Source organism: Geotrypetes seraphini, chromosome 3, assembly GCF_902459505.1.
Source record: "Geotrypetes seraphini chromosome 3, aGeoSer1.1, whole genome shotgun sequence".
NCBI classification, from domain to species: Eukaryota; Metazoa; Chordata; class Amphibia; order Gymnophiona; family Dermophiidae; genus Geotrypetes; species Geotrypetes seraphini.
Genome location: NC_047086.1, coordinates 407,507,348 through 407,525,621, shown reverse-complemented (window position 1 = coordinate 407,525,621; position 18,274 = coordinate 407,507,348). Strand labels below are relative to the sequence as shown.

At 43.4% G+C, this 18,274-nt stretch overlaps 1 protein-coding gene across 4 annotated transcripts in view; it reads right to left on the bottom strand.

Annotated features, from left to right (window-relative positions):
- ENAH (ENAH actin regulator) overlaps positions 1–18,274 on the bottom strand; it is a 274,229-nt gene that overhangs the window by 174,200 nt on the left and 81,755 nt on the right. For 2 of the 4 annotated variants that reach the window (XM_033936559.1, XM_033936560.1), the window contains exons 4-5: positions 8,840–8,851; positions 8,125–8,209 (exon numbers count right to left, since the gene is read on the bottom strand). In XM_033936559.1, coding sequence (XP_033792450.1) covers positions 8,125–8,209; positions 8,840–8,851 — 97 coding nt within the window. The remainder of the gene's footprint in view (positions 1–8,124; positions 8,210–8,839; positions 8,852–18,274) is intronic. The other 2 variants (XM_033936563.1, XM_033936562.1) reach the window with 1 other exon arrangement.

Here is an 18,274-nt window from a genome sequence, read left to right as displayed (position 1 = left end):
AGCCTTACTGGGTCAGACCAATGGTCTATCAAGCCCAGTAGCCCGTTCTCAAGGTGGCCAATCCAGGTCACTAGTACCTGGCAATATTCCATGCTACCGATCCAGGGCAAGCAGTGGCTTCCCCCATGTCTTTCTCAATAGCAGACTATGGACTTTTCCTCCAGGAACTAGTCTAAACCTTTCTTAAAACCAGCTAAACTATCCGCTCTTATCATATCCTCTGGCAACGCGTTCCAGAGCTTAACTATTCTGAGTGAAAAAAAATTTCCTCCAATTAGTTTTAAAAGTATTTCCCAGTAACTTCATCGAGTGTCCCCTAGTCTTTGCAATTTTTGACAGAGTGAAAAATCAATCCACTTGTACCCGTTCTACTCCACTCAGGATTTTGTAGGCTTCAATCCTATCTCCCCCTCAGCCATCTATTTTCCAAGCTGAAAAGCCCTAACCGTTTTAGTCTTTCCTCATACGAGAGGAGTTCCATCCCCTTTACCATCTGGGTCGCTCTTCTTTGAACCTTTTCTAGCGCCACTATATCTTTCTTGAGATAAGGACACCAGAACTGAACGCAATACTCCAGATGAGGTCGCACCATGGAGCGATACAGGGGCATTATGACATTCTTAGTCTTGTTAACCATCCCTTTTTAAAATAATTTCTATTATCCTATTTGCTTTTTTGGCCGCCACCACCACATATTGGGCGGAAGATTTAATCATATTATCTACAATGGACGCTAATCCCCAAGGTGGACCCTAGCATCCCCTGTTTGCAAATATGAGTGAAGTAAGTCAGAAGTTCTTAATCCAGGGACTGCCTGTAGTAAAAAAGATTTGCAGTAAGATTTTATACCTTTCATAGATGGGTTAGATAGAGTCAGTCAGAATTGTGGTGTCCAAGTATTTCAGAGAATCCTGGAATGCTATCAGGAGCGTCTCCATATAGGGTTTTAAATGCTAAACTAAACCTTAATTTTATAGACTGGGTCTTCAACCAAAAAGGTGCTTGCGACTTGGTTTACAATAATGTAAATATAGTACATAAGTATAGAAGAAGAATGTAATCTAGAATGGCTTAGTTTCCAAAGTGTTTAGTAAACAAGAAAGTTTTCAGAGCTTTTCAAAATAAAATGAAGGGGCCTAGACTTCTAAATGAAAGCTGTACAGTATAACTTGAAATCAATGCACAGTTTAGAAAAATGTTAAAGACAGAATTGTATGTGGCTTTTCTCTGAAACTTTGTTGGTGGATGTGTTTAATGAGAGATCTAAACTGTGAACATTGTGTTGCACTTGGTGAAGGCTAACAACATGCAATGTCCTCCAGCTTATGCTATTAGTGATTGTACTGTAATTGAAGGTATGTTGTCATTGTTCTCTGAACCATTGGGGATGTTTTATTTGTTAACCGCTTAGGCGGTCTAGAAAGTTTAGAAATAAATAAATAACTATAAGGAGCAGTGTGACATGGAAGAATCTTGATTTGTAGAATCTGAGTCTCGCTGCATTGTTTTGTATAAATTGGATTATTTTTCATTGATTTCACAGAGATTCCTAAGAGTAATGGCAGACAGTAGTCCAGTGAGGACAGAATAGTTCTATGTACTAGTATCCTAAGGTGTTGATGGAAAAAGTATCATTTGACCCTTCTTAGCTTATACAGTGTAGTAAGAGATTTTTGAATAAATCGTTCACATAGACTTCAATTCTCAGTGAGCTATCCAAGTTAACTCCAAGAATTTTGGATGAGTTTTCGATTTTGAAGCTAACTCCGTTTGCTAGATTAATAGTGGGTGGGATTAGGTATATGTGACATCCAAACCATAATATTTTGATTTTTTTCTGTGTTTAGTTTAAGATGGTATCTTGTCTACTATTCTTGTACTCTAGCCAACGCTCTTCTTAACTTGCATTGCCTGAATAGAAGAGCCATTTCTTAGGTTTCAAATCAATCAGAGTTTAGGGTGGTCATGAAGATGTTATATAATGGTGGTGAGATCCTTGTGGCAGACCACATGGCAGAGTCTAATGGAGTTAAACTCCTAGAATTTCAGTCAAATAAGATTTACCTTAAACACAGATACCTTTCCGTACTCTTGTAATCTACTATAATAAAACGATAAGCGCGCATGCACACTCCTATCTGCGTGCTCTGTGATCCGTATGTCCGTGGCAGGCAGGAGTGCGCATGCGCGCTTAGGGTTCTATTAGCTTGGGAGGAAAAACGGCACCACACTCGCGGATCTCAAGGTAATGTTCTTGCAAAAGTTATTTTTAAGTTCAGCGGATTCCAAGGTAATGTTCTGGCTGAAGTTATTTTTAAGTTCAGTGCCGCCACCACGGCTCCTCTCATGAGCTGCACCTGCGGCGAAGAAGGCTTTCGAAACAGGTAGAGATTGTGAGAGGAGCCACTGCGGCAGCTTTAAATTTAAAAATACCTCTGACAAAGAACTAAGGGAGTCATGGCTCCAGAGGCCCCAATTGTAACAATTGGCATAAGAACATCAGGCATTGCTCACGATCCCAGCCGCGTTTTCCAGTAAGCCAGTTCGTCGTCGCTGCCCCCAACCACCCCCCCCCCGCCGCCCCGAACCTCCGTTGACCCTCCCACCCAACTCTCCCACCGCAAGACAACCACAAACCTTCAGCCTCCAGCAGCATCTGCAGCACTACAAACACACGGTCTCACGGCCCTCCACCGCCCCGATTTTCTCTGCCATGTCCATGATGAACATAAGAACTGCCATCTCCGGATCAGACCTTCGGTCCATGAAGTCCGGCGATCCGCACACACGGAGGCCCAGCCAGATATACACCTGGCATAATTTTAATCACCCATATCCCTCTATGCCTCTCGTAAGGAGATGTGCATCTAGTTTGCTTTTAAATCCTAACGCTGGATTCCGCAATAACCTCCTCTGGGAGAGCATTCCAGGTGTCCACTACTCGTTGCGTGAAGCAGAACTTCCTGATATTTGTTCTGGACTTGTCCCCCCTTAGCTTCAGTCCATGTCCTCTTGTCCGTGTCACATTGGACATTGTAAATAATTTTTTTTCCTGCTCTATTTTGTCGATTCCTTTCAGTATTTTGAAAGTCTCGATCATATCCCCTCGCAGTCTCCTTTTCTCAAGGGAGAACAATCCCAGTCTCTTGTTCCTCGTATTCCAAGTTCTTCATACCTTTTATTAGCTTCGTTGCTCATCTCTGCACCCTCTCCAGCAGTTTTATATCCTTCTTTAGGTTGGGAGACCAATGTTGGACACAGTATTCCAAGTGTGGTCTGACCATTGCCCTATAAAGCGGCATTATAAAACTTTCTCTGATCTACTCGTGATTCCTTTCTTTATCATGCCTAATATTCTATTTGCTTTCTTTGCCGCTGCCGCACATTGTGCCGATGGTTTCAGGGTCCTATCTATCAGTATACCCAGGTCCTTTTCTTGTTCGCTCTTACCCAGTTGCACCTGACATTCTATACTCGTGTCCCTTGTTCTTTCTGCCTAAATGCATTACTTTGCACTTTTCCACATTAAACTTCATCTGCCATTTCTCTGCCCATTTCTCTAACTGACACAAGTCGCTCTGGAGTTCCTCGCTATCCTTCTGCGATCTGATTGCCCAGCATAGCTTTGTGTCGTCTGCAAACTTGATGATCTCACTGGATGTTCCTTCTTCTAGGTCATCAGAGACGCGGCAAAGGAAATCAGGACAGTAGAAAGCCGCGAAGCAGCACATCCAGAGCACTGCGGACGCTGCCGGAGCCGGAGCCGGGAGGCCCGTCGGTCGACTCGCAATGGGAAGGTCAGTGGGGTCGGATGCACGGCGGTGGTAGTGTGTGTGTGTTTGGGGGAAGATGGAAACATGCTTCTTCAAGGGTTGACACTAAGGACATAGGAGGCACTGAGGGCACTAAGGAAATGGCACCAAGGACATAGAATGGGACACTAAAGACATAGGAAGGCGGAACTGGGGGCACTAAGGACATAAGAAGGAGGCACTGAGGGCACTAAGGACATAAGATGGGACACTATGGACATAGGAAGGGGGCTACAGGCAGGGGGCCAGAGAGACAGAAAGAAAGACAGATAGACAGGGGGCTAGAGAGAGACACAGAGAGAAAGAATGACACAAAGACAGCGTCCAAGAAGAGAGAGAGAGAGACAAAGAAAAAAAACCCAGACAGATAGACATCTACTCTAGCACCCGTTAATGTAACGGGCATAAACACTAGTTCTTATATAATAGGTTAGGATCAAGTAGGGTACTCCCACATAAATATCTGCAAAAAGGAGCTATTTTATGCTCCTGCTGCTCAGTCCATATTCCTCTGTCAGAAGTAGCCCCAGAGGCTCCATGGACAGCACAAAGAGCAAGGGACGCTGGGCAAACCTAATGAGTGCCCTGCTCAATGTAAAATGAGCTGGTATACCCTCCTCCCCCCAATTAATCTTAACACAAGCTGCCGGACCCTCAGAACTTTATGACCCACTTGCAAACATTTGGGTCAAACCCCATTTTTCTCGAGATCTGCCATTAAAAAATGCTAAACAAAGTTTTTTTTTAGCATCAATAGCCTGAGTTTGGTGGGCAATCCACATTACATTAAGAGCCATTCTAATGTCGTCTAAAGCCCAATTGGCAGGAGTGATTTACTGATTTGTCCACTCTGACCAATCTTTCCGTCCTTATTTTTGCTAAGATTTTAACATCAAGATTTAGCAGGGAGATTGTCTACAGATTGTTGGGTCTATACCTGGTTTCAAAATCAATATACCCACTTCTCTCATATTGACCAGAAGGGAAACCCCTGTAAAAATGCTATTCCCTAACTTCTGCAAAAGTTCCCCATCCTCACCTGGGGAAAAAAAAAATCATGTCAGACTGTTGAAAATTCATCTAAGCTGGGCCCCTTACCCATTTTTAAAGTTTTTAAATCACCTATTCAACTTCTGTCAGTAATATAAGGCTCCCTAACATCCCCCCATTCCTCCAGAAAGGTGAAGTAGGTTAATAGAAGAATATCCCCGGCCAGTCAAGACCACATGCTCAAGAGCCATGCCATAAGACCACAGTGGAGCCGAACCAAGTCATCATACCACGGCCGCCTCGACCAAATAGGGTGCCACTAGAAAACACCGTACCCTCATGGGCCACTATCCGCCTCAACAGATGCCCTATCAGGGGCCACGGAGGGAAGACAAAGACCACTCTCCCGGAGCCAGAGCTGAACCAGAGCATCCAGGCCTTCAATGCCAGCCTCTTGATAATGACTGTGTTTAGTTTATTAAAATTTTGATATAGCGCTAATCATAATTTCTAAGAATTGGGAAAACATTTAAACATTCAAAATATATACTGGATGAACTGGACAGACAAAGAAACAAAAGGGAAGTAGGGAGAATTACAATTTAAAAGAAAGGAGGACATGAAAGGTAACCGATCGGCCCTCTTGTTGGCCACACCACGCCATGAGGTCACTGATCCACTACGCAATTGAATGCTCCTTCAGAGACCACTCTCTGGGATCCAGGGTCTGATGACTGAGAAAGTCTGCTTGAATGTTGTCCACTCCTGCCACGTGCGGCGCAGTCAGAGACACAAGGTGCCTCTCCACCCACCAAAAGAGCAGCTGAGCCTCAGCTCGATGACAGGGACGACCCTCGAAGTGTAGAAAGGCCAGCTGAATCACCCACAGTTCCAGGCACAGACCAGAGGTCCATCATGCCCAGCAGTCCGCTCACGTGGCGGTCCATCAGGTCTAGGACCTGTATAGTAATCCTCTATCTATATCTCTCTATCCCCTTTTCCTTCAGGAAATCATCTAATCCTTTCTTGAACCCCAATACCTTATTCTGACCTATCACACCCTCCGGAAGCGCATTCCAGGTGTCCACCACCTTTGGGTGAAGAAGAACTTCCTAGCATTGGTTCTGAATCTGGCCCCTCTTAATTTTTCCGAATGCCCTCTCGTTCTTGTAGTTGTCGAAAGTATGAAGAATCAGTCCTTCTCCACTCTCTATGCCTTTCATGATCTTGTAAGTCTCTATCATTTCCCCTCTAAGTCTCCGCTTTTCCAGGGAAAAGAGCCCCAGTCTCTCCAATCTTTCAGCATATGAAAGGTTTTCCATACCTTTTATCAATCTCATTGCTCTTTTCTGTATCCTCTCGAGTATCGCCATATCCTTCTTAAGGTGCGGCGACCAATACTGGACGCAGTACTCCAGATGCGGGCGCACCATCGCCCGATACACTTTTGCTCTGAGGGCACCCACCAGCCCTGAACCAGGACAGTCATGCACACTGCTCCCCAGCCTTTGAGACTCGCATCAATTGACAGGCTCACCCAATCTGAGATCCGGAGCAGAAGTCCCCTGGACAGCGAGAGAGGACGCAACCAACACATTAGATTGTTGCACGCCACTGTTGTCCAGGGCAGGGGTGCATGGAATGGGTCCCGCTGTGGATTCTAACGTGAAAGCAGAGCCTCCTGCAGCGGACACAGACGGGCTCTGGCCCATGGAACCACATCGATCCTTGCCACCATGGTCTCCAGAACATGGAGATACTGCCATGCCATCGGGATTGGAGTGACCAGAAGGTCCCCGATAACCTGTTGTAGCTTCTCCTGATGGGACAGGAGTAGAAACACTTTGTTCTGACTCATGTGAAATCGAACTTCCAGATACTGTAAATCCTGGATGGGCTCAAGGTGACTCTTCCTAAAGCTGATCACCCAGCCCAAATGTTGCAGCAACTGTACCACCTGCCGGACAGCCTAATGCCCCTCAGACAGAGAGCTCTGATCAACCCATTGTGCAAATGCCAAGTGGAGGAACACAGTCTGGCTCTGATCCCGGTCACCTCAGCCTGCACTCCACCCAACTAGTGGACGAACCTGGGGTGAGCAAGCTCCCAAGGGAATGGTCCCTGAGCCACAATCTGATGTGCAGGCTGTCCAAGGGGCTTACTGCCAGGCAGGGAACCCCCCCAGAAGCAGAAGTTCTCCAACGGTCTGCGATCTCCCCGCAGGGAATCTCTACAGCACTAGGGTAAAGACTGCAAACAAAAAATACTGAAATATCATGAAAGTAAACATGAGCAGAAAAGAAGCTCCTACAGCCTAGCTTGTAGGAATAAAGACTGGTGAGCACAGGAGCATGTTCAGTGATGAGGTATGAGGGGGAGGGGTAAAAGCCTTTAAAAATTTGAGGCTTCCTACAGATCCTGGCAGGTGGAGGGAAATAACTCACTGGTCCCGGAATAAAGTAGGATTGTACAAAAACTACTGTTTAACTGAAAGACAACTAAACAAAAAGAATAGTTTCTAACTGCCTAGCTGAAAGACCTTTTTTCTTTCTAGCTGTATTTTAAACTAATGTTGAACACTAAACAAGTTTTTCCTCATTCACAAGACTGACCCAAGGGACATTTAAAACAAACCAAAAGAACACCACCATTTTGTTTCAGAATTAAAGTTAGGAACTTTAACTTAAAAGCAAAGAATTTCTGGAGTACAAAAGGTTTAATCAAACAAGGATGCTAAAGACAAGAAACAACTTATACAGGCTCCATATTAACCACCACAAAACCAACCAGGGTGATACTTCTGTGGGAAAGCACTTTGCAAAAACAGATCACTGCATTAATAGCCATATGGTGAGAATACTGAAAGGAAATCTTAAGACAACCCAGGAATATTAAGACCTTTGAAGTTAAAATAACAATACATTTCGACACCCACAACACAAGACTTAAAGATCTGGCCTTCCACTGCTTTGTCACGCTCTGAACACCCATGCAACTCTCATCCAATCCTCCCCAATCTCCTTCCTGTGAGACTATCATATGTAATATAATATATATTGATATTTGTTATTTGCTCATTCTGATCTGAAGAACACATTGCCTTCAAAAGACAATTTTAGAAAATGTATTGTTAGTATTTTGTTACCTTAAACCACCAGAAACTATAATGGTTTAATATCTTGGCCCAACTTGCCATCAGCAAAGGCATCTGAAGTGATGACTATAAACTCATGCATTTAATAGTTAAAACACAAATGTATTCTAGCTACAATTTTTCCATAGCAATCCACAAACCCTGGCCATTTAATGAAGAGAATGTTACCTCCTTTGAATTTCCAATTCTTCTTGAGATGGGCCATTTTGCACCTGAGGGGGTAGATGTGAATTCTGTCGAGGCAAAGCTGGACCTGTGAATGACCAAAAAAAATTAGAAATGCGATTTTTTTATATTATTTCCAAAATATACCAATAATAATAATAATAATAATTTTATTTTTGTATACCGCAATACCACAAACAGTTCAGAGCGGTTTACAATGTAAGAGACTGTACATATACAGCGAAGATACAATGTAAGGGGATATACTATGCAGTTGGGAGCCATTTACAATGCAGGGGGGACTGTACATATTTAGCATAGGTATTAATACAGCGGAAAACAAAGCAGAATTACAGTGCAGGAGTCTGTACATCTACAGCAGCGATATTTATACAGTGAAAATACGGTGCGAGAGACTTAAAGAGTAAGAGACTGGATAACATATGAAACATTCCCCCCACTTACATATACCAGTATGAAATCCACTTTTCATCAAAAGAAAAACACTTATAGGTCCAATTTAAAAACTGAACTAGAAATGTATTCTAATGAAGTCCAATTAAGAAATCAATATCAAGAGGAAAGGCAATAGCAGTGCTGAAGATTTACATACAACAGGAATTGAAATGTGGACATTTAAATAAGTGCTCAGATGTAAACCTCTGGAAACTGACATTAGACAATGAACACAAAATCTGAAAAATGTGTTAAAACTCACCTAAATAGAACACTGGAAACAAGAGAGAGGAAGGAAGGAAAGATGAGAACCCCATTACTACAAAGTTATATCCACATAAAAATTACATTTCTCAATGTTTCTTTAAACTTTAACTTAAAGGTAAGGGACAAAATCTTAAGATATAGAATCGGATTCTAACCATCACAGCCAATCCATATCTATCACAAATCGGAGTTTTGGATTAAAGAAAAATCCATTAATCTGAATGGCTGATTTAACTTTCGTGATATCTATAAAATCAGTTTGAACTATGGGTAGAGGGCTTTTGGAACAAGTGATGTTATGTCATTGGAACAAATTGCCAAATACGAGGGGGTGCTTCCTAAATTCTGAGCGTTATTTTGCCACTGTAGCTGAAGAGTGTTATTTTATTTAGAAAGTGACAATTAGAAACAGAAACATGATGGCAAATAAAGGCCAAATGGTCTGTCTAGTCTGCCCATCCACAGTAACCATTCTCTCTTCCTCGCTCTAAGAGATCTCATGTGCCTATCCCATGCCGCCTTGAATTCAGACACACTAGGAGACTATTTCACACATCTACCACTCTTTCTGTAAAAAAAAGTATTTCCTCAGATTACTCCGGAGCCTATCACCTCTTAACTTCATCCTATGCCCTCTCATTGCAGAGTTTCCTTTCAAATCAAAGAGACTCAACTCATGCGCATTTACATTATGTAGGTATTTGACCGTCTCTATCATATCTCCCCTCTCCCGCCTTTCCTCCAAAGTATACAGATTGAGATCTTTATCCCCATACACCATTTTAGCAGCCTTCCTATGGACCGACTCCATCCTTTTTATATCTTTTTGGAACGTGCGGCCTCCAGAATTGTACACAATATTCTAAATGAGATCTCACCAAAGTCTTATACAGGGGCATCAGTACCTCCTTTTTCCTACTGGCCATACCTCTCCCTATGCAACCTAGCATCCTTCTAGATTTCGCTGTCACCTTTTCAACCTGTTTGGCCACCTTAAGATCATCACATACAATCACATCCAAGTCCCGCTCTTCTGTCGTGCAAATAAGCTCTTCGCTCCCCAATCTGTACCATTCCCTTGGGTTTTTGCAGCCCAAATGCATGACCTTGCATTTCTTAGCTGCCAAATTTCAGACCATTCTTCAAGCTTCACCAGGTCTTCATGTTATTCACACCATCCAGCGAATCTACTCTATTGCAGGAGTATAATACTATGTTTTGACAGGGTTGAATCAATGATCTGAAACAATGTTAACAAAAAGTGTCTGGGAAGCCTCACACAGTGTTAACTTCTGAAACTGTTGACCATGTTCATGACCTGATTTTGGCAGACTGGCAAATATCAACTAAAACAACTGCTGAGACAACACAGTTACTTACCGTTAACAGGTGTTATTCGGGGACAGCAGGCAGATATTCTCATACGGGTGCTGTCATCCATGGAGCCCGATAAGGACAGTGTCAAACTGTACTAAGCTTTTGAAGCTTCTAGACTACCCGCACCACTCATGCACGACTGCCTTCACATTCAACGTCGGCTCACGGTTCCTCACAACAATATGCTGATAAGCAATATATCTCCGCCAGATACTTAGCAAAGAAAATGAAAATGGATTTAATATCCTTGTAAAAAACAAATAGTCGGTAAGAAGGTTAAAAAATAAAAAGGCTCTTCGTGTACTGAAAAAGAGAAGTTGGTCAAGATGGCAGGATGGAGGGGTGTCAAGATGGCAGACGGCATGTGAGTGAGTTCACAGCGTCAAAACCTTTTTTTGCTACATTTCTTTTTCGGCTGGAAGATTGCCTCTGGTATTTAGATTATGCCACATTCTAAAAGGAAGGGGACAGTGAAGTCTGCGTTATCAGCAGCCCTTACCTCTTCCACGATCCAACCGAACTCTCTTCAACCCTCAGGCAGCCCTGTGGGGGACGGATGCCGCGGTGAAGCTGAGTAAGGGAGCGCTTGGCTCCTTGGGCTCACATACATCTCTGTCACCCCCAACGATATCCATGCCTCTATGTCCAGCAGAGGCGCAGACTAGAGATCTCAGCCACGGGAGAGAGAAGGAGGAAACCCTGGAGCTGAGTTTGGGTGGAGCTTCAGCTACTGGAGGTCAGCAGTACCAGAAGAACACCGGGGGAGCCGGAAACCCGGCACCAGGGTTTGCAACCAAAATGGAAACCCTTCTTGCAGCCATACAAAAAATCGGTAAGACAGTGGGGGAAAAAACAGCTCGGGACATGGAAGTACTCATAGCGAAAGTAGATACTTTCTCTTCGACTATTGAGAAAGTCAAACAAGACTGTAAGGAGATGATAGAAAAGGAAACGACTGTTTCAACTATCATTAAAGAAGCGATTTCTACCTCACGGAAGATTGAGCAAATTGAGAACTACAACAGAAGCCTTAATATTAGAGTTCTTAAATTTCTCTTCAGAATTAATCCTACCTTTAAATAAAGTATATTATTTTTCCTCTAAAAATCTGGCAACAGGTGACTTACCTATGACTGAAAATATTCCTCTTGAAAGATATTTGCATGACCTTACAGCCATTCTTGAAGATTCGATGTCCGATATTAAGGAGAGAGCTATTCTACTAGTCAATTTTGTTTTCAAGCAAGATCTTTCCTCAGTAATGAGACTTTGTTTTTAAAAAAAGGGGGTACTCCTTTTTGTGCTTGTACCCTGACGTAACTAAGTCTACTCAATTAAGACAAAGAGTTTCTTGTTATGAGGGAAGAAACTAAAAAATTGGGTGCCTCATTTCTGCTAGCTTACCCTTATAAGTGTGTTATTAAATATTTGGGTTTAAAATATGTTTATTTCTGGCCAGAACATCTACGATCTTTTTGGGATATCAAGAACTTGTCCAGTGGAGTAGTAGAAGCGCAGAATAATGTACCGAGGGGTTAGCCATTAAAGCCTTTTGTTTAAATTCATATTGTATCTTATGTTATTCTCTCATTAATTTCCAGACTCCCGCCCAACAATAGATAAATGTGGGTCTAAGGAAGAATCTAAGCTATTATTGGGTTTTGTTTTGTTTTTCTTTTCTTGGGTTTGTTTCAACGTTAGAATTGATTCTGCATTGCTTTAGTAAGTAGTTTTGCTTGTAATATTGTATAAATGAATAAAAATAATTTTATTTTTTTTTTAAAAAGAAAAGTTTAGTGAGGTTAGAGCACTACTAAAATTGGGACCTGAACCCATGAAGCATATTTCTAGAAAGGAAATAGTTGAATTTTTAAACAACTGTGCCCTGTTATCAGAAACTTGAGAGTCAACATATATAGAACTTTACTCAAGTAAAAATAAGGAATGACGAAACGAGGCACGATAGATGTGGTCATGAGCAGTAGATAAGTGCCACATGAAAACATGTTCAGCTAAGTAAGAGAACGGGACAAGAAAAGTTTAAAAATAACTCGCAGAAGACAAACGTGAATAGGGATGGAGAAATAATAGACCTTGATCGATTGTCAGAGGTTTGTGTTCATGAGGAGCTAACTAACAAAGGTAGACAAAGCGATGGGGCCGAGGGTGCTGAAGGAACTCAGGGAAGTTCTGGTAGGAATGCTGACTGACCTTTTCAATGAGTCTCTAGAATTGGGAATGGTACCAGAGGACTGGAGAAGGGCGGATGTGGTCCCTCTCCACAAAAGTGGAAATAAGGAAGAAGTAGGGAATTACCGGCTGGTAAGCAAATTAATGGAAGCGCTTTTAAAACAGAGAATGGTTAAATTTCTGTAATCTTGTGGATTATAGAACCAGAAGCAACATGTATTCACTAGAGGTAGGTCTTGTCAGACAAATCTAATCAATTTCTTTGACTAGGTGACCAGAGAATTGGATGAGGATGTGTGCTAGTTGTGGTGTATTTAGATTTTACCAATGCCTTTGACAGTGTCCCACACAAATGTCTAATAAATAAACTGAATGCCCTCAGGATGGGTCCAAAAGTGATGGGCTGGGTCAAGAACTGGTTGAGTGGAAGGTGACAGACAGTAGTGATCAATGGAGATTGCTCTGAGAAAAGATATGTTATCAGTGGTGTCTCTCATGGTTCTGTTCTTTTTAACATTTTTATAAACGATATTGCTTAAGGGTTGTCGGGTAAGATTTGCCTCTTTGTGGATGATACCAAAATCTGCAATAGAGTAGACACTCTAGATCAGGGGTCTCAAAGTCCCTCCTTGAGGGCCGCAATCCAGTTGGGTTTTCAGGATTTCCCCAATGAATATGCATGAGATCTATGTGCATGCACTGCTTTTAATGCATATTCATTGGGGAAATCCTGAAAACCCGACTGGATTGCGGCCCTCAAGGAGGGACTTTGAGATCCCTGCTCTAGATGGTGTGAACAACATGAAGAAAGACCTGGTGAAGCTTGAAGAATGGTCTGAAATTTGGAAGCTAAGAAATGCAAGGTCATGCATTTGGGCTGCAAAAACCCAAGGGAACAATACAGTTTAGGGGGTGAAGAATTTATGTGCATGACCGAAGAGCGGGACTTGGGTGTGATTGTATGTGATGATCTTAAGGTGGCCAAACAGGTTGAAAAGGTGACGGCGAAATCTAGAAGAATGCTAGGTTGCATAGGTATGGCTAGTAGGAAAAAGGAGGTATTGATGCCCCTGTATAAGACTTTGGTGAGACCTAATTTAGAATATTATGTACAATTCTGGAGGCCGCACCTTCAAAAAGATATAAAAAGGATGGAGTCAGTCCAGAGGAAGGCTACTAAAATGGTATGTGGTCATCATAAGGCGTATGGGGACAGACTTAAAGATCTCAATCTGTATACTTTGGAGGAAAGGCTGGAGAGGGGAGATATGATAGAGACGGTCAAATACCTACGTAATGTAAATGTGCATTAGTCAAGTCTTTTCATTTGAAAGAAAACTCTGCAATGAGAGCGCATAGGATGAAGTTAAGAGGTGAGTAATCTAAGGAAATACTTTTTTACAGAAACGGTGATAGATGCATGGAACAGTCTCCTGGAAGACGTGGGGGAGACAGAGACTGTGTCTGAATTAAAGAGGGCCTGGGATATAGGCAAGTGTGATCTCTCAGAGGGAGAAAAAGGGATAATGGTTACTGCAGATAGGCAGACTAGATGGACCATTTGGCCTTTATCTGCCATCATGTTTCTGTTTCTATTCCCCTCCATGCAGCATCGCTCCCTTCTTCCCCTCCTTTCATGTACAACATTTCTCTCTCTCCCCATGCACCATCTCTCCCTGCCCTCCACCCTAGGTCCAATATTTCTCCCTCTCTTCTGCATGCATGTCTTCCTCCCCTCCACCATACATAGGATATCTACCTCACCCCTTTCTACCTCTTTGTTGTCATCTCTCCCTTCCACCTCATGTCCAAAATTCTTCCTCTCCACCCATGTGTAGCAGCTTCCCTCCCCTTCCATCCCCCTAAGCAGCAGCTTTCCTCCCCTTCCACCCATCCTCCATGCAACAGCTTTCTATCCCTCCCTCCCTCCCATTCCCCTGTGTAGTAGTTTTCCATCCCTCTCTCCTATTCCTCTGTGCAGTAGCTCCCCACTGAACCCTACCCCTGCCTCCCTCCATGAGATCTAATACACCTCCAGGCTTCCCAAAGCAGCAGTGGCGGTAGCCAATGGGCAGAGGCAGCGCAGTGAACAGGCTGCTTCTGGCCTGCCCTGCCAGGGCTTCCCTTTGTTGCATCATCAGTGACATGGCAGAGGGAAGTCCCGGTGGAGCAGGCCAGGAGCTGTCTGATTAGAGTGCTGCCTCTGCTGGCCAGCCACCGCTGTTGCGGGTTTAGGAGATCCCAAGGTATATCAGGACTCACTGAATCGGTTAGTCCGATTTTTTCAGAAAATGAATTGGCAAATTGGGCAGCACTAGTGCTCTATATTAATACTGCAATAACTTTAAAATCGACCCTTAAATGCTAGACTACGGAACTATAAAATATGTTATAAGAAAAAACTGTCCCCTTAAACAATAGACAGCGGAATGCTTTTTTGTTTGGGGGGGGCCCAAAATCTCCACCAGACTCCACCCCTGACCCCACCCCCATAATAATGATAGTATTAATTATAATACCATTTTTTTTCCATTCATTTTTTCATACACACACACAATGTAATCTTATTAACAATACATAATGGTTAAACACAAAATTAAACTACATAAAGCACACTGTATGCTTCTCAGCATTCATTCCTACCAGAATACCTGGTCTCAGTCACACATGAGAACATAGATAATAACTCCTATGCAAACACAGGACCACAAACTAAAAGTACTAATATACACAAACGAAACCCTAATATGCAAGACTCTACATCAGGGGTGCCCACACTTTTTGGGCTTGTGAGCTACTTTTAAAATGACCAAGTTAAAATGATCTACCAACAATAAAATTTAAAAAAAACCCACAAAGCTCACTGTACGCAGAGAAAATGTTAATCATCATTTATATTCCGGGGTTTTTTAAGAGGTCAAGGCAGATGACTCTATGCAATGTCACCTCAGTAACAACTAAACAAAAATAGACAAATATATCCCCTCCCTTTTTACTAAACCACAATAGCAGTTTTTAGCGCAGGGAGCTGCGCTGCTCTCACTCCCTGCGCTAAAAAACGCTATTGCGGTTTAGTAAAAGGGTCCACAGTGCAAAATATAGACAGCAGATATACATTCAGACACATTTTGATCACTAAATTGAAAATTAAATCATTTTTACTACCTTTGCTGTCTGGTGATTTCATGAGTCTCTGGTTGCACTTTCTTCTTCTGACTGTGCATTCAATATTTCTTCCCTTCTTTTAGCCTACTGTATGTTTCCCTCCTCCAGACCTCATTCCCTCCCCCAACTTTATCTTCCTCTCTTCCTGCCATCTTCTTTCTTTCTGTCTCCTTGCCTTCCTTTCTTTCTTTCTCTCTCCATGCCCCCTTTCTTTCTGTCTCCCTTTCTCCCTGCTCTCCCCAAAGCCACAGGCCCCCAAACCACCACCACCTCAAGCTCTCCCTGCTTCCTGATGCAGCATTCCTCTCCTCAATGTTAATTCTGACGTCGGAGAGGAAGTTCCGGGCCAGCCAGGCAGCGATTGGCTGGCCCAGAACTTCCTCTCTGATGTCAGAATTGACATCATGGAGAGGAAGGCTGATTGGCCTGGTAGATCACGAAGGCAATGCGAGTCTATCACAGAGCCCAGGATGGGCTCCGCGATTGACTCGCATTGCCTTCGCAATCGACCTTTTGGGCACCCCTGCTACACATGCATTATAACACCTGAGAAATAGAAAGAAATTAATTTCTTCCTAACAGTACAAAATATAGACAGCAGATATAAATTCTCAAAACTGACATATTTCAATCAGTAAATTGAAAATAAAATCATATTCCCTACCTTTGCTGTCTGGTGATCCAATTATCTTTTCCCAATCTCAGGTTGCACTTCTTTGTCTGTGTTCTTGTGTTTCCATGGCCTTCTTATCCATTTGCTGTTTTTCTCTCCTTCACTTTCTGCCCTACATTCATCTTTGGCATTAACCCCTAACATTCAACTTTCTTACATTTTTCTGTTTTCTTCTCAAAATCTACTTTTCCGTGTCTTCCCTTCCCATCTATCCATGTGTATCATCTTCTCTCTCTTTCTTCTTCCCTATTTCCATCTATCCCAAAAGAAGCATTTCTTCTATCTCTCTTCCCTGCCACACCTATTGCTATGCACCATCTCCTCCCTCTCTCTTCCCCCTTCCCCCTCCATCCCTGTGCACCATCTTCTCCCTCTCTCTCTAGTGATCTGACATCAGTCTTCCCCCTTACACCCTCATATGGTCTGGCATCTCTCTCCTTCCCTCCCTCTTCTCATGGTCTAACATCTCTCTCCTCTCCTTCCTTTATCTGGTATCTCTTTCTTCTCTCCTTCCTTTATCTGGTCTGGCATCTCTCTTTTCCCTTCCAGTGGTCTGACAACTCTGTCCTTTTATCAACCTTCTCCAGAATCTGACATCTCTCACTTCTTAGAGTCATCTCTCTCAGTGTAACATTTTTCTTTCCCTCCTCTCCACCACTATCATGTCTAATAATTCTCCTTCTTCTTCCTTTCCCCCATGTATACCATCTCTCTTTCTCTCCCACTTCATGAACTTATGTACAACAATTTTCTTTTTCTCTTCCCTCCCCCACTGGCAGCACCCTCTCTTTCCCTCACTTCTCAGCACCCCATCCACGCATCATCTGTCCTTCCTAACCTCCTCAACATTGGTTCTTCACTGCCTTCCCACCTGCTCTCCCATGCCATATCTCTCCCTTTCCAACTATCCTATCTTCCTATTCCATATCTCTCTCTACACCACCCCAAGGTCCACTATCTCTGCCTTTCTTTTTCCGTCTTCCCTTTACGTATCTCATTCCCCTTTCCTTCACAGCACCCCACATCCAACTACTCTCTTTTTCTATCCCTCCAGACCATTGCCCACTAGTTCCCCCCTGTTTCTGGCCCTAGAAGTCTTTCCCCCTTCACTCCTCACCTGGCACATCTTTGCAACCCATCCCCCATTCTACTTAAAACCCCACCCCCCAAAAAAACCCCAGTCCTGGCCCGGCATGTCCTCCCCCTTCACCTCCAATCACATTTTTTGTTACAGGGGAATTGTTTAACCCAGCCTGCGGCCTTCCTCACTGCGTTCCATGTGCCATGGTCTGTCCAGGCTGAAAAAGGAAGTTGCGTCATTGGAGGCGGAACACAGCAAGGAACCAGGGAGAGAGACCACAGGCTGCGTTTCATAGCTGCGTTTCATAGCCGGTATTGAAGGTGACGTTGGACCGGAGAGAGGCGGGAGCCAGAAGGCCTTGAGCATGCGCAGATTCTCAAGGCCCAGTTCGGGAAGTGGCAGGATTTTCAGGCATCGGCACCTCCTGTGAGTTGGTGCTGCATGCCAGTGACACATTGGAGGTAAGCCTTCAGTTTGGGCAGGCAGGGGGGGGGGGGCGAGCTTTCATGAGAAGGGGCGATGCCAGTTTGCGGGGGGGGGCGGCGTTTGCGGGCGGGAGGCAATGCTGGTTCACTGGCAGGGGGACTCACAAGTGAAGTCAATGCTTGGTTTGCGAGTCATGATTTGCGAAAATGTTTTTCTCATCTTGCAAAACACTCGCAAACCGCGGTACTTGTAAATCGAGGTTTGATTGTACTACAGTGAGTGTTGGCAGCAAATTTGAGAGACTAAGTTACTGCACATGCCCTGGCCTAGAAATGATTCACTCCTGCCATGGTATATGCAAAACTATTGTACATCCTGTACACAAGAGTGCTATTGAAGCAATCACCCCACCATCCAATAGTGGATAAAAAAAGGCCTCAATCTAATGGAGTGCTTATCACTGGTCAAAAAACCTCCACTCTCAAGGATTCTAAAACATTAAGGTGAATCAATAAAAA